The 20,745-nt window shown below is 40.1% G+C and overlaps 1 protein-coding gene across 7 annotated transcripts in view; it reads left to right on the top strand.

Annotated features, from left to right (window-relative positions):
• WDR76 (WD repeat domain 76) overlaps window positions 1-20,745 on the top strand; it is an 89,593-nt gene that overhangs the window by 29,484 nt on the left and 39,364 nt on the right. For all 7 annotated transcript variants that reach the window (XM_021096581.1, XM_003121544.4, XM_021096554.1 and 4 more), the window contains 4 exons: window positions 13,946-14,072; window positions 16,010-16,111; window positions 16,208-16,251; window positions 17,498-17,651. In XM_021096581.1, the coding sequence (XP_020952240.1) occupies window positions 13,946-14,072; window positions 16,010-16,111; window positions 16,208-16,251; window positions 17,498-17,651 (427 nt within the window). The remainder of the gene's footprint in view (window positions 1-13,945; window positions 14,073-16,009; window positions 16,112-16,207; window positions 16,252-17,497; window positions 17,652-20,745) is intronic.

Raw genomic sequence — 20,745 nt, 5'->3', positions numbered from 1 at the left:
GTACCTTTCTAACATCTTTTCAAAGAATCAGTTTTAGTTTTATTGATCTTTTCTATTGTTTTCTTTTTTTTTTTCTTTTTTGTCTTTTTGCTATTTCTTTGGGCCGCTTCTGCGGCATATGGAGGTTCCCAGGCTAGGGGTCTAATCGGAGCTGTAGCCGCCGGCCTACGCCAGAGCCACAGCAACGCAGGATCCGAGCCGCGTCTGCAACCTACACCACAGCTCACGGCAACGCCGGATCGTTAACCCACTGAGCAAGGGCAGGGACCGAACCCGCAACCTCATGGTTCCTAGTCAGATTCGTTAACCACTGCGCCACGACAGGAACTCCTCTGTTGTTTTCTTTATTTCTATTTCATTTATCTATGCTCTCATCTTTATGATTTATTTATTTATTTATTTTTGCTTTTTATGGCCTCACCCATGGCATATGGAGGTTCCCAGGCTAGGGGTCAAATTGGAGCTACAGCTGCTGGCCTACACCACAGCCACAGCAACGTGGGATCTGAGCCATGTCTGCGACCTACACCATGGCTCACAGCAACACGGGATCCTTAACTCAATGAGCAGTGCCAGGGATTGAACACACAACCTCTTGGTTCCTACTGGGATTTGTTTCTGCTGTGCCATGACAGGAACTCCTCATCTTTATGATTTCTTTCTTTCTGCTTACTTTGGGTTTTGTCTGTTCTTCTCTCTGTAGTTTTTTTAGGTATAAAGTTTGGTTGTATATTTGAGATTTTTCTTGTTTCCTGAGATAGGCTTGTATTTCTATAAACCTCCCTCTTAGAACTGCTTTTGCTGCATCCCATAGGTTTTGGATTTTTGTGTCTTTGTTGTCATTTGCTTGTAGGTATTTTTTAATTTCCTCTTTGATTTCTTAAGTGATCCATTGGTTGTTTAGAAGCACGTTGTTTAGTCTCCAAGTGTTTGCATTTTTTGCATTTTTTTTCTTGTTGATTTCCTGTCACACAGTGTTGTGGTTGTAAAAAATGCTTGATATGATTTCATTTTTCCTAAATTTACTGAGACCTGATTTGTGGCCCAGAATGTCATCTATCCTAGAGAGTGTTCTGTGTGCAATTGAGAAGAGTGTATATTCTGCTGCTTTTGGATGGACTGTTATATAAGTCATCTGGTCTAATGCATCATTTAAGGCCTGTGTTTTCTTGTTGATTTTCTGTCTGGATGATCTATCCATTGCTGTAAGTGGGGTGCTAAAGTCCCCTGCTATTACTGTGTTATTGTCAATTTCTCCTTTTAAGGTTGTTAGCAGTCACCTTATTTTATTGAGGTGGGTGATCCTATGTTGGATGCATATTAGTTACAATTGTTATATCTTTTTGGATTGATCCTTTGATCATTATGTAATGTCCTTTGTCTCTTATAATATTCTTTATTTTAAGGTCTATTTTGTCTGATATGAATATTGCTACTCAGCTTTCTTTGGATTTCTGTTTGCATAGAATATTTTCTTCCATCCTTTCACTTTCAGTTTGTATGTGTCCCTAAAACTGAAGTGGATCTCTTGAAGACACCATATGTATCGGTCTTATTTTTGTATCCATTCAGCCAGTCTTTACCATTTACAATTACGGTAATTACTGGAATGTATGTTTTTATTGCTATTTTATTTATTGATTTGAATTTGTTTTTGTTGGTCTTTTTTCTTCCCCTTCTCTTGTTCTCTTCTGTTGTGGTTTATGACTCTTTTTAGTTTGGATTGCTTTTTCTAATTTGTGTGTGTATGTATTGTATATTTTTGGTTTGCAGTTACCATGAAGTTTTGATATATATATATACACACACACACACACACACACACAATATTGTTTTTGTTTTTGTTTTTCTTTTTGTGATTTCTTGGGCCGCTCTTGTGGCATATGGAGGTCTATGGGGTCTAATTGGAGCTGTAGCCGCCGGCCTATGCCAGAGCCATAGCAACTCGGGATGCAAGCCACATCTGTGACCTACACCACAGCTCACGGCAACACCGGATCCTTAACCCACTGAGCAAGGCCAGGGATGGAATCCACAACCTCATGGTTCCTAGTAGGATTCAGTAACCACTGTGCCACGATGGGAACTCCCTTATATACAATATTGTTTTAAGTTGTTGGCCTCTTAATTGCAAGTGCATCTCCAGTGTCCTGCAGTTGTACCCTCCTTTTCTCATGATTTCTGGTTTTGGTAGCATATTTGCATGTGGATGATTTCTTATCTTAAGTATATGTATGCCTTTACCAGTGAGCTTTGCCATTTGTAATATTTTTGTTTCTAGTTGTGGCTTTTTCTTTTTCATCTAGAGAAGTTCTTTTAATATTTGTTGTAAAGCTGGTTTGGTGGTGCTGAATCCTCTTAGCTTTTGCTCCTCTGTAAAGCTTTTGATTTCGTCTTCAAATCTGAATGAGAGTCTTGCTGAGTAGAGTAATCTTGGCTGGAGTTTTTTTTTTCCCTTACATTACGTTAAGTAAATCATGCTACTCCCTTTTGGCCTGCAGAGATTTTGTTGAAAAATCAGCTGATAACCTTATCAGGGTTCCTTGTATGTTACCTGTTTCTTTTCCCTAGCTGTTTTCAATATTTTCTCTTTGTCTTTAATTTTGGTCAGTTTGATTAATATGCGTCTTGGGTTAGTTTTATATGGTACTTGTTGTTCTTCCTGGATTTTTTTTTTTTTTTTTTTGTCTTTTTGCCATTTCTAGGGCTGCTCCCGCGGCATGTGGAGGTTCCCAGGCTAGGGGTCAAATAGGAGCTGTAGCCTCCGGCCTACGCGGTATCCGAGCTGCGTCTGCAACCTACACCACAGCTCACGTTGCCGGATCATTAACCCACTGAGCAAGGGCAGGGACCGAACCCGCAACCTCATGGTTCCTAATCGGATTTGTTAACTACTGTGCCACAATGGGAACTCCTCTTCTGGATTTGAGCGAGTGATTCCTTTCCCATGTTAGGGAAGTTTTCAGTTGTTATCTCTTCACATATTTTCTCTGGCCCTTTCTCTCTCTCTTCGCCTTCTTTATTTTTTTTCTTCTTCTGTCTTTTCTAGGGCTGCACCTGCAGCATATGGAGGTTCCCAGGCTAGGGGTCTAATCAGAGCTGTAGCCATCAGCCTATGCCACACCCACAGCAACGCAGGATCTGAGCTGCATCTGCGACCTGTACCGCAGCTCACGGCAATGCCAAATCCTTAACCCTCTGAGCGAGGCCAGGAATTGAAACTGCAACCCCGAAATTTCTAGTTGGATTCGTTAACCACTGCAGCATGAGGGGAACTCCTCTCCTTGCCTTCTGGTACCCCTATAATATGGAGGTTGATGCATTGAACATTGTGCTAGAGTGCCAGGGTTCTCTTAGACTGTTTGTTTTCAATCTTTTTTCTCCTTTCTGTTATGCATCAGTGATTTCCACCAGTCTGTCTTCCACCTTGCTTATTGGTTCTTCTGCCTCCTGTATTCTGTTGTCGGTTCCTTCTTGTGAAATTTTTTTTTTTTTTTGCTTTTTTTTAAGGGCTGCACCCACAGCATATGGAGATTCCCAGACGAGGGGTCTAATTGGAGCTACAGCTGCTGGCCTGTGCCACAGCCACAGCAACGTGGAATCTGAGCCCCATCTGTGACCTACACCACAGCTCATGGCAATGCCAGATCCTTAACCCATGAGAGGACAGGGATTGAACCCTCAACTTCATGGGTCCTAGTTGATTTTGTTTCTGCTGCACCACTGTGGGAACTCCCTTCTCATGAATTTTTTATTTGTTATTGTATTTTACATCTCTGATTGCTTAATCTTTAAATTCTCTATTTCTTTGTTCAGTGTTTCTTGTAATTTATCAGTCTTTGCCTCCAGTTTATTTCCAAAATCTTGAATTATCTTTACTGTCATTAAAGTCTTTTTCACAGAGGTTAGTAATCTCCAGATCACTTAGCTGCTTTTCTGTTTTTTTTTTCTTGTTCCCTTATCTGAGTCATAATTCTCTGCCTTTTTCATTTTGTATAGATTTTTGGTGTGGTCTCCTTTTTGTAGACAATAGGGTTGTAGCCTCTCTTGCTTCTGATGTCTGCTCCTCTTGTGGAAGAAGTTGGTACAGGTGCTTGCTGTAGGCTTCCTGATGGGAGGGACTGGTGCCTGCCTAATGGTAGGTTAAGCTGATTCTTATCCCTCTGGTGGGTAGGGCTTTGTCTCTGGGTGTGATTAGGGGCAGCTGTGTGACTAGGAGGACTTTAGGCTGCCTGCTTGCTGATGGGTGGGACTTTGTTCCCACCCTCTTTATTGTTTGGCCTGGGGCTTCTCAGCCCTAATGGGTGGTGCCAGATTTTCCTAACATGGACACCTGCAGGGGAGTTCATCCAACAGTCATTCCTGAGATCTGCGCCTCCAGTGTCCTTCCCCCACAACAAGCCACAGTCACCCCCTGTTTTCCCAGGAGATCCTCCAAGGCCTGCAGATAGGTCTGACCCAGATTCTTATGGGGTCTCTGCTTTGCCCTGGGAGCCAGTGCACATGAAAGCCTTTGTGCCCCCTCTGAAAGTCGAATCTCCATTTCCTCCCATCCTGTGGAGCTACTGCACACAAGCCCTGCTGGCATTCAATGCCAGATGCTCTGGGGGCTCCTGCCCCCCATGCCATATCCCTAGGTGTGGGAACATGGGGCTTAGAATTCTCGCTCCTGTTGAGGAGCCTCTGCAATAGTTTTTTTTTTCCCCCAGTATGTGGGTTGCCCACCTGGTGCATATGGGATTGTTTAGAGACTCCTCAAGTCTCAATGTGGCTTTTTCTTTGTCTTTTGCTGTAGGATATCTTTTTTTTGTGGTTTCCAGTCTATTGGAAACTGTTGTTGGTTCAGCAATTGGTTGTAATTTTGGTGTTTTTATGAGCAAAGTTGTGCTCCAATCCTTCTACTCTGCAATCTTAAACTCATCTCTGCCTGAGGATTCTAAACCCCCTGGACCACAGCATGAACTCCCTGTACCACATCTTCTTAATCCATTTATCTCTTATTGGTCATTTAGATTGTTTTGGCTGTTGTGAGTAGTGCTGCAGTGAACATAAGTGTGCATGTATCTTTTTTTTTTTTTTTTGGCATATGAAGTTCCCATGCCAAGGATTAGATCTTAGCCACAGTTGTGACCTATGCTGCTGCTGCGGAAACATTGGATCCTTTAACCCACTGTGCCAGGCTGGGGATTAAACCTGTGTCCTGGTGCTGCAGAAACACTGCAGATCCTATTGCACTACAGTGGGAACTCAGTATCTTTTTGAATTATAATGTTGTGCAGATGGATTGTTGGATGATATGGTTGTTCTGTATTTTCTGAGGAAACTCCATACTGCTTTCCAAAGTGGTTGTAATTCCCACCAACAGTGTAAGAGCATTTCCTTTTTGCCGCACCCTCTCCAGCATTTATTTGTAGGATTTTTTTTTGTAGTTATTTGTGGACTTTTTGATCATGTCCATTCTAACTAGTGTGAGGTGGTACCTCATAGTAGTTTTGAAGTTCATCTCTCTTAACAATTAGTGATGTTGAGCTCTTTTTGTGCCTACTGGCCATCTATATGTCCTCTTTGGAGAAATGTCTATTTAGGTCTTCTGCCCATATTTTGGGTAGTTTTTTTTATTGTTGTTGTTGTTATAGCTCCTTTTTAAAGTAATCTGTTTTATTGTTAGTAGCTGTTCTTAATTCATTCAGTATTTTCATTACCTCCTTTTTGAACTCAGTATTTGTTAGACTGCAGAGGTCTGTTTTATTGTTTGCTCCTCGGGAATTTTCTTGTTCTTTTAACTGGGAATGGTTCCTGTGCTTATTCATTTTGTTTATGTTTTTCTTACTCTGAGTTTAGGGAAAACAACTATCTACTGCAGTATTGTAGGGCCACTTATATGGGGTAGTCCCTGGGTAGCTGTGTGGGTTTACTCTTCTTTTGTTGTGAGGGCTGTTTTTGGTTTAAATTCTTGCTCCCTCTTTCCTCAGTGTGTGCAGGTTGATAGGGGTTGTGCAGGTGAATGGCCTGTGCTTCGTTCCAGGGAGGTGGAGGCCGTAGGCAGCACTTGGTCACTAGGCCCTTGGCAGTGGTGGTAAATCATGGGGATATGGGAGCTGCAAGCTATGCCTGTTTTCAGGCCCCTTGGCAGTGGTGGTAATCCCCAGGGTGGTGGGGGCAGCAGGCAGTCCTAGGTTGCAGGGCTTTCTGCAGCAGCTAACCCTGAGGTGACTGGGGTGGCAGGTGGTGCCTAGTTGTAGGAGAATCTCAAATACCTCTGGAGTCTGAGATGGCTGTGGTTTTCTGCACTGGAGCTTGTAGCCTGCACAGAGGTGCCCTGCTGCATGAGAGCCCATTCATGTGCAGAGAAAGAAGTTCCTATGGAGGTCCAATCCTCTCTGCTCTCACACTCCCCAACAATAATGCTTTGATTATTTGGCAGCCCTGGCCTTTTCCTGCACTTCCTTGGCTGTGGTGTGCTGCTCCCTAGCCCTTGGATCATTGCTCCCCATCTCCCTCAGGCTGTTGCCACACAGCCAACAATAGTCCTTCCCCCAGAACTGAGGCTCCAAAGCCTGATGAGCCTCAGCACCCAGCTGGGATATGCTGTGTTGGGCAGTTGTTTGTAGTCTCTCTCTGCTTTGCCTGCCTCAGTCCCAGTGCTGCACTTTTCTCTGAGGCTTTGAGGCTCCCTCTTTTGTCCCAGCTTATTTCCCTATTAGTTAGGTGGCCGCCCAGGGTGCAGATTCCTTTCTTTTTTCACAACTCCCTGTCAGGAGTGCTGGTCCTGTCCTGATTCTGTTTTTCCTCTTCTCTCTCTCTCTTTTTCCTTTTGTTCTACCCAGTTACGTGGAGCTTTTCTTGCCCATTTTGGAAGTCTGAGGTCTTCTGCCAGCATTTGGTAGATATTCTATGTGAATTGTTCTATATGTAGGTTTTTGTTTTTTTAATGTGTTTGTGGGAGAAGGTGAGCTTCATATCCTACTCCTCCACTATCTTGATCCTGGAGGCTCTGTTTTATGTTTTAGATTCTACTTAAAAGTAATAACATGGAGTATTTGTTTTTTCTCTGTATGACTTACTTCACTAAGCATAATACCTTTGACTTCCAGTCATGTTGTTGCAAGTGGCAAAATTTCATTCTTTTTATGGCTAAGTGTTATTCTATTACTCCATTGTGTGTGTGTATACCACATATATTCTACATCTTCTTTATCCATTCATTTCTTGATGGACATTTAGGTTGCTTCCATATCTTGGCTATTATGAATAATGTTGCTGTGAACATTGGTGTGCATGTATCTTTCTGAGCTAGTGTTTTGTTTTTCTTCACATAAATACCCAGAAGTGGAATTGCTGGATCATATGGTAGTTGTGTTTTTATTTTTTTGAGGAAACTTCATAACATTTTCCACAGTGGCTGTACCAATTTACATTCCCAACAGTGTATAAGGGTTACCTTTTCTCCATGTCCTTGTCAATACTTGTTATTTGTGGTCTTTTTTTTTGACAGGTGTGATGTGATGTGATGCTCAATATGATTTTGACTTACAGTTCCTATTTTATTAGTGATCTAATATTTTCACTTTGTGCCTGTTGGCCATCTGTATGTCTTCTTTGGAAAAATGCCTATTCATATCCTTTGCCCATTGTTTGATTGTTTTTTTTAATATTGAGTTTCATGAGCAGTTTATATATTTTGGATATTAACACTTTATTGGACATAACATTTGCAAATATTTTCTTCCCTTCAGTAGGTTGGCTTTTTGTTTTGTTGATGGTTTCCTTTGCAGTGCAAGAGCTTTTAAGTTTTTTGTTTTCGTTTTTGTTTTCTTTTTGACCACGCCTGTGGCATGTGGATGTGGAAGTTCCCAGGCCAGGGATTGAACCCACACCACAACAGTGACCCGGACTGCTTCAGTAACAGTACTGGATCCTTAACCTGCTGTGCCACAAGAGAACTCCCAAAAGGTTTTAAGTTTTTTTTTTTTTAAGGGCCTAACCTGCAGCATATGGAAGTTCCGAGGCCAGGGGTCAAATCAAAGCTACAGCTGCCAGCCCATGCCATAGCCACAGCAGCGCAGGATTCGAGCTGCATCTGCAACCTACACTGCAGCTCACAGCAACGCTGGATCCTTAATTAACCCACTGAGCAAGGCCAGGGATCGAACCTGTATCCTTAAGGTTTGTTAACCACTGAGCCACAAAGGGAACTCCATGGGTTTTAAGTTTTATTAGGCCCCATTTGTTTAATTTTTGCTTTTGTTTCCCTTGCCTGAGGAGACATCTATAAAATTATTGCTAAGATCAATGTCTTCTAGGAGTTTTATGATTTCAGTTTTTACTTTAAAGTCTTTAATCCATTTTGTGCCTATTTTTGTATGTGGTGTGAGAAAATTTTTTTTGCTTTTTATTTTTATTTATTTATTTATTTATTTAATCACATCTGTAGTTGTATAATGATCATAACAATCTGATTTCACAGGATTTCCATCCCACAACCCAAGCACATCCCCCCCCCAAACTGTCTCCTCCAGAGACCAAAAGTTTTTCATTGTCTGTGAGTCAGCATCTGTCCTGTAAAGAAGTTCAGTCTGTCCTTTTTTCAGATTCCACATATCAGTGATAGTGTTTGATGATGGTGTCTCATTGTATGGCTGACTTCTCTTAGCATGATAATTTCTAGATCCATCCATGTTGCAAAAAATGCTGGTATTTTGTTCCTTTTAATGGCTGAGTAATATTCCACTGTGTATAGGTACCACATCTTCTGGATCCACTCTTCTGTCGATGGACATTTAGGTTGTTTCCATGTCTTGGCTAATGAAAATAGTGCTGCAATGAACATTGGAGTACATGTGTCTTTGCGAGTCGTGGTTTTCTCTGGATAGATGCCCAGGAGTGGGATTGCTGGATCAAATGGTAGTTCTATGTTTAGTTTTCTGAGGAATCTCCATACTGCTTTCCACAGTGGTTGCACCAATTTACATTCCAACCCACAGTGTAATGGGGTTCCTTTTTCTCCACACCCTCTCCAGCACTTACTGTTTGCAGACTTTTGGATGATGGCCATTCTGGCTGGTGTAAGGTGGTACCTCAGAGTGGTTTTGATTTGCATCTCTCTAATAATGAGTGACGTTGAACATCTTTTCATGTGTTTTTTGGCCATCCGTATGTCTTCTTTGGAGAACTGTCTGTTTAGATCTTCTTCCCATTTTTTAATGGGGTTGTTTGGTTTTTTTTGGTATGGAGCTGCAGAAGGTGTTTATAAATTTTGGAGATTAATATCTTGTCAGTTGATTCATTTGCAAATATCTTCTCCCATTCTGTGGGTTGTCTTTTTGTGTTGTTTAGGGTTTCCTTTGCTGTGCAGAAACTTTGAAGTTTGATTAGATCCCATTTGTTTATTTTTCTTTTTATTGCCAATACTCTAAGAGGTGGATCTGAGAAGATGTTGCTGTCATTTATGTGAGAGAGTGTTTGGCCTATGTTTTCCTCTAGGAGTTGTATAGTGACTGGTCTTATAGCTAGGTCTTTAATCCATTTGGAGTTTATTTTTGTGTGTGGTATTAGGAAGTGATCTAGTTTCATTCTTTTCCATGTGGCTGTCCCGTTTTCCCAGCACCACTTATTGAACAAGCTGTCCTTTCTCCATCGTATATTCTTGCCTCCTTTGTCATAGATTAGTTGACTGTAGGTGCGTGGGTTTAATTCTGGGCTTTCTATCCTGTTCCACTGATCTATATGTCTGTCTTTGTGCCAGTACCATGCAGTTTTGACGACTGTTGCTTTGTAGTATAGTCTGAAGTCCGGGAGCCTGATTCCTCCAGCTCCATTTTTCTTTTTCAGGATATCAAACTTTGGCTATTCTGGGTCTTTTGTGCTTCCAAACAAACTTTAAAATATTTTGTTCAAGTTCTGTGAAAAATGTCCTTGGTGATTTGATAGGGATTGCATTGAATCTGTATACTGCCTTAGGTAGTATAGTCATTTTGATAATATTGACTCTTCCAATCCCAGAGCATGGTATGTCTTTCCATCTGTTGGTGTCATCTTTGATTTCTTTCATCAGTGTCTTATAGTTTTCAGAGTACAGGTCTTTTGTCTCTTTAGGTAGGTTTACTCCTAAGTAATTTTTTCTTTTGGATGCGATGGTAAACGGGATTGCTTCCCTGATTTCTCTTTCTGATCTTTCATTGTTAGTATATAGAAATGCAGTTGATTTATGTGTATTAATTTTGTATCCTGTGACTTTGCCAAATTCATGGATGAGCTCTAATAGTTTTCTGGTAGAGTCTTTAGGATTCTCTAGGTATAATATCATGTCATCTGCAAAGAGTGACTGTTTTATTTCTTCCTTTCCAATTTGGATTCCTTTTATCTCTTTTACTTCTCTGATTGCTGTGGCTAGGATTTCCAAAGCTATGTTGAAGAGTAGCAGTGAGAGCAGACATCCTTATCTTGTTCCTGATCTCAGCGGGAATTCTTTCATCTTTTCACAATTGAGAATGATGTTTGCTGTGGGTTTGTCATATATGGCCTTTATTATGTTGAGGTAGGTTCCCAGTATGCCCACTTTCTGAAGGGTTTTTATCAGAAATGGGTGTTGGATTTTGTCAAAGGCTTTTTCTGCATCTATTGAGAGAATCGTACAGTTTTTAATTCTTCATTTGGTTAATATGGCATATCACACTGATTGATTTGTAGATATTGAAGAATACTTGCATCCCTGGGATAAATCCCACTTGATCATGGTGTACAGTCCTTTTAATGTATTGTTGGACTGGATTTTCTAGAGTTCTGTTGGAGATTTTTTGCATCTATGTTCATCAGTGAAATTGGCCTGTAAGTTTCTTTTTTTTTTCTGGTATCTTTGTCTGGTTTTGGTATCAGGGTGATTGTGGTTTCATAGAATGAGTTTGGGAGTGTTCCTTCCTCTGCAGTTTTTTTGGAGTAGTTTCAGAAGGATAGGTGTTAGCTCTTTAAATGTTTGATAGAATTTGCCTGTGAAGCTATCTGGTCCTGGACTTTAGTTTATTGGAAGATATTTAATCACAGTTTCCATTTAAGTATTTGTGATTGGTCCATCTATCTTGGTTTAGTCTTGGAAGATTGTACTTTTCTAAGAAGTTGTCCATTTCTTCTAGGTTTTTTGTTTTATTGGGGTATAGTTGTATGTAGTAGTCTCTTATGATCCCTTGTATTTCTGTGATGTCTGTTGTTACTTCTCCATTTTCATCTCTAATTGTACTGATGTGAGTTCTCTCTCTTTTTTTCTTGATAAGTCTGGCTAAGGGTTTATCAATTTTGTTGATGTTTTCAAAGACCCAGCTTTTCGTTTCATTGATCTTTTCTATGGTTTTGTTTCTATTTCATTGATTTCTGCTCTGACCTTTATGATTTCTTTCCTTCTGCTAACTTTAGGTCTTGTCTGTTCTTTCTCTAGTTGCTTTAGATGTAAAGTTAGGTTGTTTATTTGAGCTTTTCCTTGTTTCCTGAGGTAGGCTTGTATTGCTAGAAACTTCCCTCTTAGAACTGCTTTTGGGAGTTCCCGTCATGGCTCAGTGGTTAACGAATCCGACTAGGAACCATGAGGTTGCGGGTTCGGTCCCTGCCCTTGCTCAATGGGTTAAGGATCCGGCGTTGCCATGAGCTGTGGTGTAGGTCGCAGACGCAGCTTGGATCCTGCGTTGCTGTGGCTGTGGTGTAGGCCGGTGGCTACAGCTCCGATTCAACCCCTAGCCTGGGAACCTCCATATGCCACAGAAGCCGCCCAAGAAATGGCAAAAAGACAAAAAAAAAAAAAAAAAACCAACAACAAAAAAACCTACTTTTGCTGCATCCCATAGGTTTTGGAGTGCTATATCTTTGTTGTCATTTGCTTCTAGTATTTTTAAATTTCCTCTTTGATTTCTTCAGTGATCCATTGGTTGTTTAGAAGCATGTTGTTTAGTCTCCACATGTTTGTGATTTTGCAGTTTTTTTTCTAGTTGTTGATTTCCAGTTGTATAGCGTTGTGGTCAGGAAAGATGCTTGATATGATTTCGGTTTTCTTAAAGTTACTGAGGCTTGATTTGTAGCCCAGGATGTGATCCATCTTAGAGAGCATTCTGTGTGCACTTGAGAGGAATGTGTATTCTCTTGCTTTTGGAGGAATGTCCTATAAATATCTATTAAGTATCTCATCTAATGCTTCATTCAGGGTCCTGTGTTTCCTTATTAAATAGAACTACTGTATGATCTAGCAATCCTAGATCCAGAGAAAAGCCATAATTAAAAAAGATACATGGAGTTACCTCGTGGCTAACCACATATGAATCTGACTAGTATCCATGAGGATACAGGTTTGATCTGTGGCTTTGCTCAGTGGGTTAAGGATCTGGCATTGCCATGATCTGTGGTGTAGGTTGCTGATGCCACTCAGATCTGTAGTTGCTGTAGCTGTGGTGTAAGCCGGTGGATACAGCTCCAATTTGACCTCTAGCCTGGGAACCTCCATGTGCCCTGGGTACAGCACTTAAAAAAACAAAAAGACACACACACAAAAAGATACATGCACCCCAGTGTTCATTGTGGCACTCTTAACAATAGCCAAGACATGGAAACAAACTAAATGTCTATCAACAGAGACTTGGATGAGAAAGAGATTATATGTATGTAATATATTCCATTGTGTGTATATACATTTATACACACACACACACACACACACACACACACACACACACACAATGGAATATTACTCAGCCATAAAAAGAATGAAATAATGCTGTTTGGAAGTAAGTCAGAGAAAGACAAACATCATATGCTATCACTTACATGTGGAATATAAAAAAAGGATACAAATGAACTTACTTGCAGAACAGAAACAGACTGGTAGACCTCAAAAACAAACTTGTGGTTACCAAAGGGAATAGGTTGGGAGAAAAGGATGGCTTGGGATTGGCATAAGCACACTGTAGTATATGAAGTGATTGGCCAACCAGGACCTGCTGTATAGCACAGGGAACTCTTAAACAGTATTCAGTAATCTCTATGGAAAAAGAGCCTGAAAAAGAATGGATCTTTGTAAATATATATATAACTGAAAATCACTTTGTTGTACAATAGAAATTATCACAATGTTGTAAATCAGCTATTCTTCAATAAAACTTTGAAAAAAAAGTAGGTATGTATATGATTTTAAAAAGTAAACCGTTTGGAAGGGAATACAATGAAACATTTAAGTGTTTTTCCTGTCCACAACCTTAGTTCTCCAGGCCTTCTCCCCAGAGGAAAGCACTGTTCATAGTTTCATGGATATTCTTCCACATGTAATCTCAGCAATTATAAATGTATATGTATATTTTTTTGTAAAATAAATGGAATCATTCAACGTGTATTGGACATTGTTTTAGCTTCGTATATCTTAGAGTTCATGTCATATCAGCAAAGATCTTTTTCATTCTTTCTTATGGCTGCATAATATTCTGCTAGATAGGTATGTCATAATTTAACACTCCTCGGAGTTCCTGTCGTGGCACAGCGGAAACGAATCCGACTAGGATCCATGAAGTTGCAGGTTCGATCCCTGGCCTCGCTGAGTGGGTTAAGGATCTGGTGTTGCCATGAGCTGTGGTGCAGGTCACAGATGAGGCTTGAATCTGGTGTTGCTGTGTCTCTGGCGTAGGCTGGCAGCTACAGCTCCGATTGGACCCTTAGCCTGGGAACCTCCATATGCCATGGGTGTGGCCCTAAAAAGACAAAAAAATAAGACAAAAAAACAATTTAACACTCCTCACCTTCCAATGATGAACGTTTTTGATGTTTCCAGACTTTTAATAAAAATCAGTGTGGCCATGTATATACATCTTTGCAGTGTGTGAATGTATCTGTGAGACACATTACTAGAAGTTATCTTCTTGATAATAAATACATATAACTCTTTTATGAGTGTAATACAAGTTTTCCCTTTCTCCTTTAGAAAGAAGCCTAAGAAGAAAGAAAATGGGACTGGATGTAGAAGGTCAATGCGATTACTAAAAGTTGATCCTTCAGGAGTTCCATTACCAGCAACTCCAACCCAGCCAATATTAGTAGCTGATGAAAATGTAAGGAGGAGTCCAAGTACAATGTATTAACTCAGTAAAATACTGAAAAAATTTGTTTGAAACTAGAGTAAAAATTCATTAAATTATGTTTAATTCGTACTTCATTAATTTAATACTTGGCTATGTTTTATTTTTTTTTAATTAATTTTTTTTTTGTGTGTGTCTTTTTGCCATTTCTTGGACCGCTCCCACGGCATATGGAGGTTCCCAGGCCAGGGATCTAATCGGAGCTGTCGCCTCCGGCCTACGCCAGAACCACAGCAACGTGGGATCCGAGCCATGTCTGTGACCTACACCACAGCTCATGGCAACGCCGGATCCTTAACCCACTGAGCAAGGGCAGGGATCGAACCTGCAACCTCATGGTTCCTAGTCAGATTCATTAACCACTGAGCCACAACGGGAACTCCTTGGCTATGTTTTAATGAGTAAGATTTCTAACTCCTAAAAGACTAGGTTAGATTCTATATTTCTGCAGACTTACCCTATGTGGGATTTTTGGGCAAATTCCTTAGCCTTTCTGGGGCTCAGTTTACCCATTCTAAAAATGTCAACAATAATAGAAACCTCAAAGGGGTATTTTGAGTGTTAAATGAAATAATGTCTTTAAAGTTCCTTACATTATATTAAGGGCTTCGTAAGTAAGCAATAAATGGTAGTTACTAATATTATTAATAATAACATATAATAACAGTGATGGGGATCCCTTGCTGTAGTTTAATTTTATACTGTCAGTGAGTGGAAAGAGTTTTATTTACCAAATTTATTGTCCAAATAAGATTATGAGTATATTTTTTATTCAGGAGCACTTATTGTTTTTAATACTTTATATCTAGGTGCTTAATTATACATTGGAAGATAGCACTCATTAGCCTGGTGATTTGGGAGCTAACTGCAATTAAGTTGCTAGGAGAAGAGAAGCTTTCAAATTTTTTGGACCTTCTATCCATCCATGATAAGGAATATATTTACACACAATTACAATAGACAACTGACATAAAACTTTGTAAAGTAATGCTTATTACATGTGATGCCCTTTTGTATTTTTCAGTCTATTCTTTTCTCAATCATTAAAACACATTGTTGGTTGTGATGTATTAAAATGATTTCACAGAAATTCCTTGGTGGTTCAGCAGGTTAAGGTTAAGCATTGTTACTGCTGTGGCATGGGCTTGGTTCCTGGCCTGGGAACTTCCTCATGCTGAGGGTGTGGCCCTCCCCAGAAAATAATTTCACGACCCATGTGTTACAACCTATGATTAAAAAAAACTACTGACATAAAAAAAGACACTGACATAGAGTAATAGCTTTGAGTAATGAGATGATCTGAATCAATTGCCAGCAACTCCAGTTACTGGCAGTATAACTTTGGACAAATTAACTTCTTTAAGTTTTATTCCAGTATCTTTGAAATGTGGTATCTTATTCACTGGATTATTAAGGGGATTAAATGAGATAATATATGTTATTGCTTTATAGGATGCTTGGCATTCATTCATTGAACAACTACTTTTGAATGCTAACTATGTGTCATTCCTATTGTTGATTTTCAAAGTAAAGTAGTGAGGGAGTTCCTGTCGTGGCTCAGTGGTTAATGAATCTGACTAGGAACCATGAGGTTGCGGGTTCGATCCCTGGCCTTGCTCAGTGGGTTAAGGGTCCGGCATTGCTGTGAGCTGTGGTGTAGATTGCAGATGCGGCTCGGCTCACGAGTTGCTGTGACTCTGGTGTAGGCTGGTGGCTACAGCTCCGACTGGACCCCTAGCCTGGGAACCTCCATATGCTGTGGGAGCAGTCCTAGAAAAGGTAAAAAGACAAAAAAAAAAAAAAAAAAAAACCCAAAAAACAAAAACAAAAAACCAAAGTAGTGAGAAACCTCAAGCTTATATTCTAGGGCAGTGTGATAATCAACTATTTTTTCTTATTTTTTATAACAGCCTTTGTTACCTCCTGGGCCTTTAGAAATGACTCCTGAAAATCGAGATATTAACAGTGAAATATTTAAAGGATTTCTACAGACTTGGGCAGAAGTGAGCAAGGTATCACTTGGGATGGCTTTTAGCTTTTAGAACCTTCTGTTAAGGAAATTTCAGTACCTATATTAACTTAGTACTTTGTCTCTTCCATTATTTCAGACAGGTAGTAAAAACAAAGAGAAGGCGTTATCTAGCATTAAAAGGTGAGTTAAATTCCTTGGGGTTTTTTTGTTTTTGTTTTTGTGGCCACACCCATAGCATATGAAAATTCCCAGGGTAGATACTTAATCCAAGCTGCAGCTGTGTCACGGTGGGAACTCTGAGTTAAAATTCCTTGTTTTTGTTTTACATTTTCTGAGATTTTTAAGTTAGAAAGACTATATACCATTTTAGGAAAATTTTTATTTATTTTTAATAATTTATTTTTTTGCTTTTTAGGGCCGCACCCGAGCCACATGGAGGGTCCCAGGCTAGGGGTCAAATTAGAACTACAGCTGCTGGCCTGCGCCACAGCCACAGCAACGCAGGATCTGAGCTGTGTCTGTGACCTACACCACAGCTCGTGGCAAGGCTAGGGATTAAACCTGCAATCTCACAGTTCCTAGTTGGATTCGTTTCTGCTGTGCCATGACAGGAACTCTGGAAAAATTTTCAATGAGTGAAAAAATTTACCTATAATATTTCCATCCTAACAACTGTTTTTTTTTTTGTGTGTGTATTTCCTTTCAAGTATCAATATATGCAATACCACTAGCATGTAAATTTAGCGAACGTAGGAGTTTTGTCTCAATAACCAGAAAAGTACATAGCACATAATTTTATATTCATTCAGTGTTTAATAAATGAGTGAAATCACATTTACTCTTACTTTGTTATGTTGTAATGTATATACAATTTTGCATTATGCTTTTCCATTAATACTGTGGTTGCCTGTTACTAAAGTCTTTAAATTTATTGAATAATTGCATAATATTTCATTTAGTAGGTGGAATTAACCTCCTTTCCCTTGCTATTTGGAGTTTTTTTCTATTTAGTCTTGAGTGTTTGTATGTGAGTATGTTGTTGAAGTGTATATTGTGATAGTGGAATATTTCCTTGGAATAGATTCCAGAAGTGAGATTCATGTGTCATATATTATAGGCATATGGCTTTTAGGGCATGCTGAATTGTTTTCCAAGAGCTTTTTTTTTTTTTTTTTAACACTTCTGAAAATCTTACATGAATTATTCTGCTCTTAGCAATATATGTGTGTATATTTAACTGCAACTTACTAGCTTTTATAGGTGAAAAAAAGTGCTCTATTGTTTAATTTGATTTCCTTGGTTGCCAGAAAATTGAATATTTTCCCGTAATTACTGATTGTGATTTTTCATTTTTGAATTGTCTTTTACTTATTTTGACTACTGAGTTTGCTTTTACATCTAAAATTTGACTTTTTAATATTCTCAGCTACAAAGCCAATTTAAATGGCATGGTCATTAGTGAAGATACTGTTTGTAAAGTTACCAAAGGCTCAATATCCTCAATGGCTCTTCATCCATCAGAAATTAAAACTTTGGTGGCAGCTGGGGCCAAATCTGGGCAAGTTGGACTTTGGGATTTGGTAAGTTATTAATTTTTTGAAGATATTAAAGTTTGACTGAAGCAAATAGTCTGTGAAAGAATAGCCTAGAGCCATGTGTTTCTAGATGTTACTTGAGATTTATAGTTTTGTGCTTTGTGATTCCAAATTTTAGAAACCTAGATGAATTTAAATTTGCTTTATAGAACTTTAACATTTTTAGCTTGAATATCATTAGTCATCTGGGCATAAATGCCTGCCAGGAAACTTTATTACAACTTTAAATGTGTATATGAAAAGGTCATAGAATGTTTTTAGTTTTCTAATTATGTTTAAAATACAGTTTCCAAGCTGGATCAAAATATCTTCCCAAAGATCTACTGAGGATAATCCTAGTCATTCTTTGATGAGTCAGACAGAAATAGATACTGAATTTCATTCATTGTACATACAATAATACATTGATTGCTTTCAGTGGTTACAAAATTGAGAAAAGATAAGGTAATGTTCTTTGAATTTATTTTTTAATTGGGGAAATAGAACAAAGACGTGAAAAATGCCATAAGGACAGTTAATGGAGGTGAAGAAACCTTGGTGACTTGAAGCAGGTTGGCGTTAATAAGTAAAATAGATTTTGTAAGTGAGAAGAGAAGAAATAAAAAAACAGATTCTCTCTTATTTTTGAAGCATAGTTCCTCCCTTATTTTGATAAGATGTGAGTGGGTGTAGGTGAAGGATTTGGTAAAGAAAATGGAAGCAGAGAAAGTAGGAAGAGGACTAGAAATAGTATAATAAGGTTGTGTAAGCTAAGAGAGTTATAAGCATGGGAGTCTGACAGGATCCTTTTTCAGAAAAGTTAAAAGAGTGAGAACAGAAAAAGGACCATTAGTTTTGAAAATAGGGTACTGTTAGTTGAGAGACAGCTTCAACAAGAAGGTAAGGAAGGAACACACACTTTAGGAGATTAAAAAACTGTGGGGTGGAAGAAGAAATGGAAGAAATGGATAAAGATAGTTTATTTTTTTGCCTGGACCAGTGGCATGTGGAAATTCCTGGGCCAGTGATCGAACTCCCACCGCAGCAGTGACCTGAGCCACTGCAGTGGCATTCTTAGCCTGCTGCACCACAAGGAAACTCCAGTAAAGACTGTTGGAGAATTTTGAAAAGGAAAAATAGAGAATTAGCATAGTTAAGTGAAGATCTTTTCAGTGTGGTTGATCTGTAGTACAGAGTTGAAGATATGTAAAAAAGGCCCTTTGTCTTGTCTTTTCTGGTGACCCTCAGTTCAGGCTGGGAAAGCTTCTACCCACCCTGAAAAGGTACAGACAAAAACTAGCAGGTATTTGTATCCCTTGCTCGGGGTCACTTCAGTGAAGTCTACTTCCATATCCACAGATGGGGACAGTCCACAGTGTTGTGTCCCTGCTAAGGCCCTGGCAGGCATTATTTTTCAAATAAGTTATGCACCATTGGGAGATGGAGGAGGAGAGTGCGGGAAGACGTGCAATGAGGTAGTACCCACCAGTAAGGTCTCTAAGGCAGTTTTGCCCATGTGGGTTAGCTCGTGTTGTTGGTAGACTAATTTGTAGGCCAGCTGTTTGGAACATAAACCCAGCGGTCCTGTGTGATCCACATCCCATCTTTGTTTTGATTCCTCCTTCCTCTTTTATCCACCTTTCTTCCTCTAGAGAGTACTTGGGGACAGGTGGCACTTCTGGGGCCAGCAGGACCTTGGGTTTGTCTGGTGGTTGTCCCCAGGCTACTCGTCTGGCGGCTGCATCAACACTGCGATTTCCTTTTGCCACTGGGTCGCCTCCCTTTTGGTGGCCTTTGCAGTAGATAACTGCCACCTCTTAAGGCTCCCATACTGCTTTTAGGAGATTTAAGATTTCAGCCTGGTTTTTGATCCCTTTTCCTTCAGCAGTGAGGAGTCCCCTCTTCTTATATAAGGCTCCGTGGACGTGTGAAGTTGCAAAGGCATACTGTGAGTTGGTATAGGTATTAACTCGCTGGTCTTGGCTAAGCTCCAGTACTTTGATTAATGCCCATAATTCTGTTCTCTGAGCTGACCAACCTTGAGGAAGCACATCTACTTCCATCACTTCCGAATCAGATACCACAGCATATCCTGCCATCCTTTTTGTATCCTTTAAGAAGCTGCTGCCATCAGTATTTAGAACCAGTTCTGGATTTTGGAGTGGTCTGTCAGTTAAGTCAGGCCTACTGGAAAACACTTCATCTAGTACCTCTAAGAAGTTATGGTCTGGGGGCCCCACTTCATCTGGTAGGAAGGTGGCTGGGTTTAGGGTTCATACAACTTCCAGCTTTACCCATAGATTTTCACATAGTGACCCTTGGTATTGAGTCATTCGTGCATGCGTGAGCCAGTGATGGCCCTGATTGTCCATCAGGGTTACAACTGAATGTGGGACTTTAACATTAAGGTTCTTTCCCAGAGTCAACTTGTCATCCTCCCTTAACAAGGTGGTAGCTGCCAGTGCTCAGAGGCAGGGAAGCCATCCGGCCACAACTGAGTCAATTTGCTTAGACAAATAGGCCACCGGCCTCTGTCAAGGTCCAAATTCTTGGGTTAGGACTCCCAAGGCTATTCCATTTTTCTCATGAACAAAGAGATTGAATTCTTTGGTTACATCAGGAAGTCCTAAGGCCAGAGCCTCAGTGAGTTTCGTCTCGATTGTCTGAAATGCTGCCTCCTGGTTCGGTCCCTATTCAAGGGGAGCCTTTTCTCTTCCTTTCAGGGCCTCATATGGAGGTCTGGCCAAGTCTGAAAACCCAGGGATCCATACCCTGCTGCCCAGAATCCTGATGCCCCTAAGAACTCACCAACCTTCCAGTGGGTGGTAGGGACCAGAATGGCACAAACTTTCAGTACCTAACATTTGTCGGCCCTGCATGAAGTTAAATCCCAGATACCTGACTTGTTTCTTACAGATTTGTGCCTTTTTCCTAGATACCCAATACCCAGCTTCCATTAGCAGGGAGACAAGGGCTTTGGTTCCCCCTAGGCATTGAGCCTTCGTGGTGCTGGCCAGCAAGAGGCCATCAATGTACTGCAGCAAGACACAGTCTAGTTTTTGTCCAGGAAATTCAGCCAGGTCAGTGGCCGTGGCACCAC

The sequence above is a fragment of the Sus scrofa genome, chromosome 1 (assembly GCF_000003025.6).
Source record: "Sus scrofa isolate TJ Tabasco breed Duroc chromosome 1, Sscrofa11.1, whole genome shotgun sequence".
NCBI classification, from domain to species: Eukaryota; Metazoa; Chordata; class Mammalia; order Artiodactyla; family Suidae; genus Sus; species Sus scrofa.
This window is presented reverse-complemented; position numbering and strand designations above follow the sequence as displayed.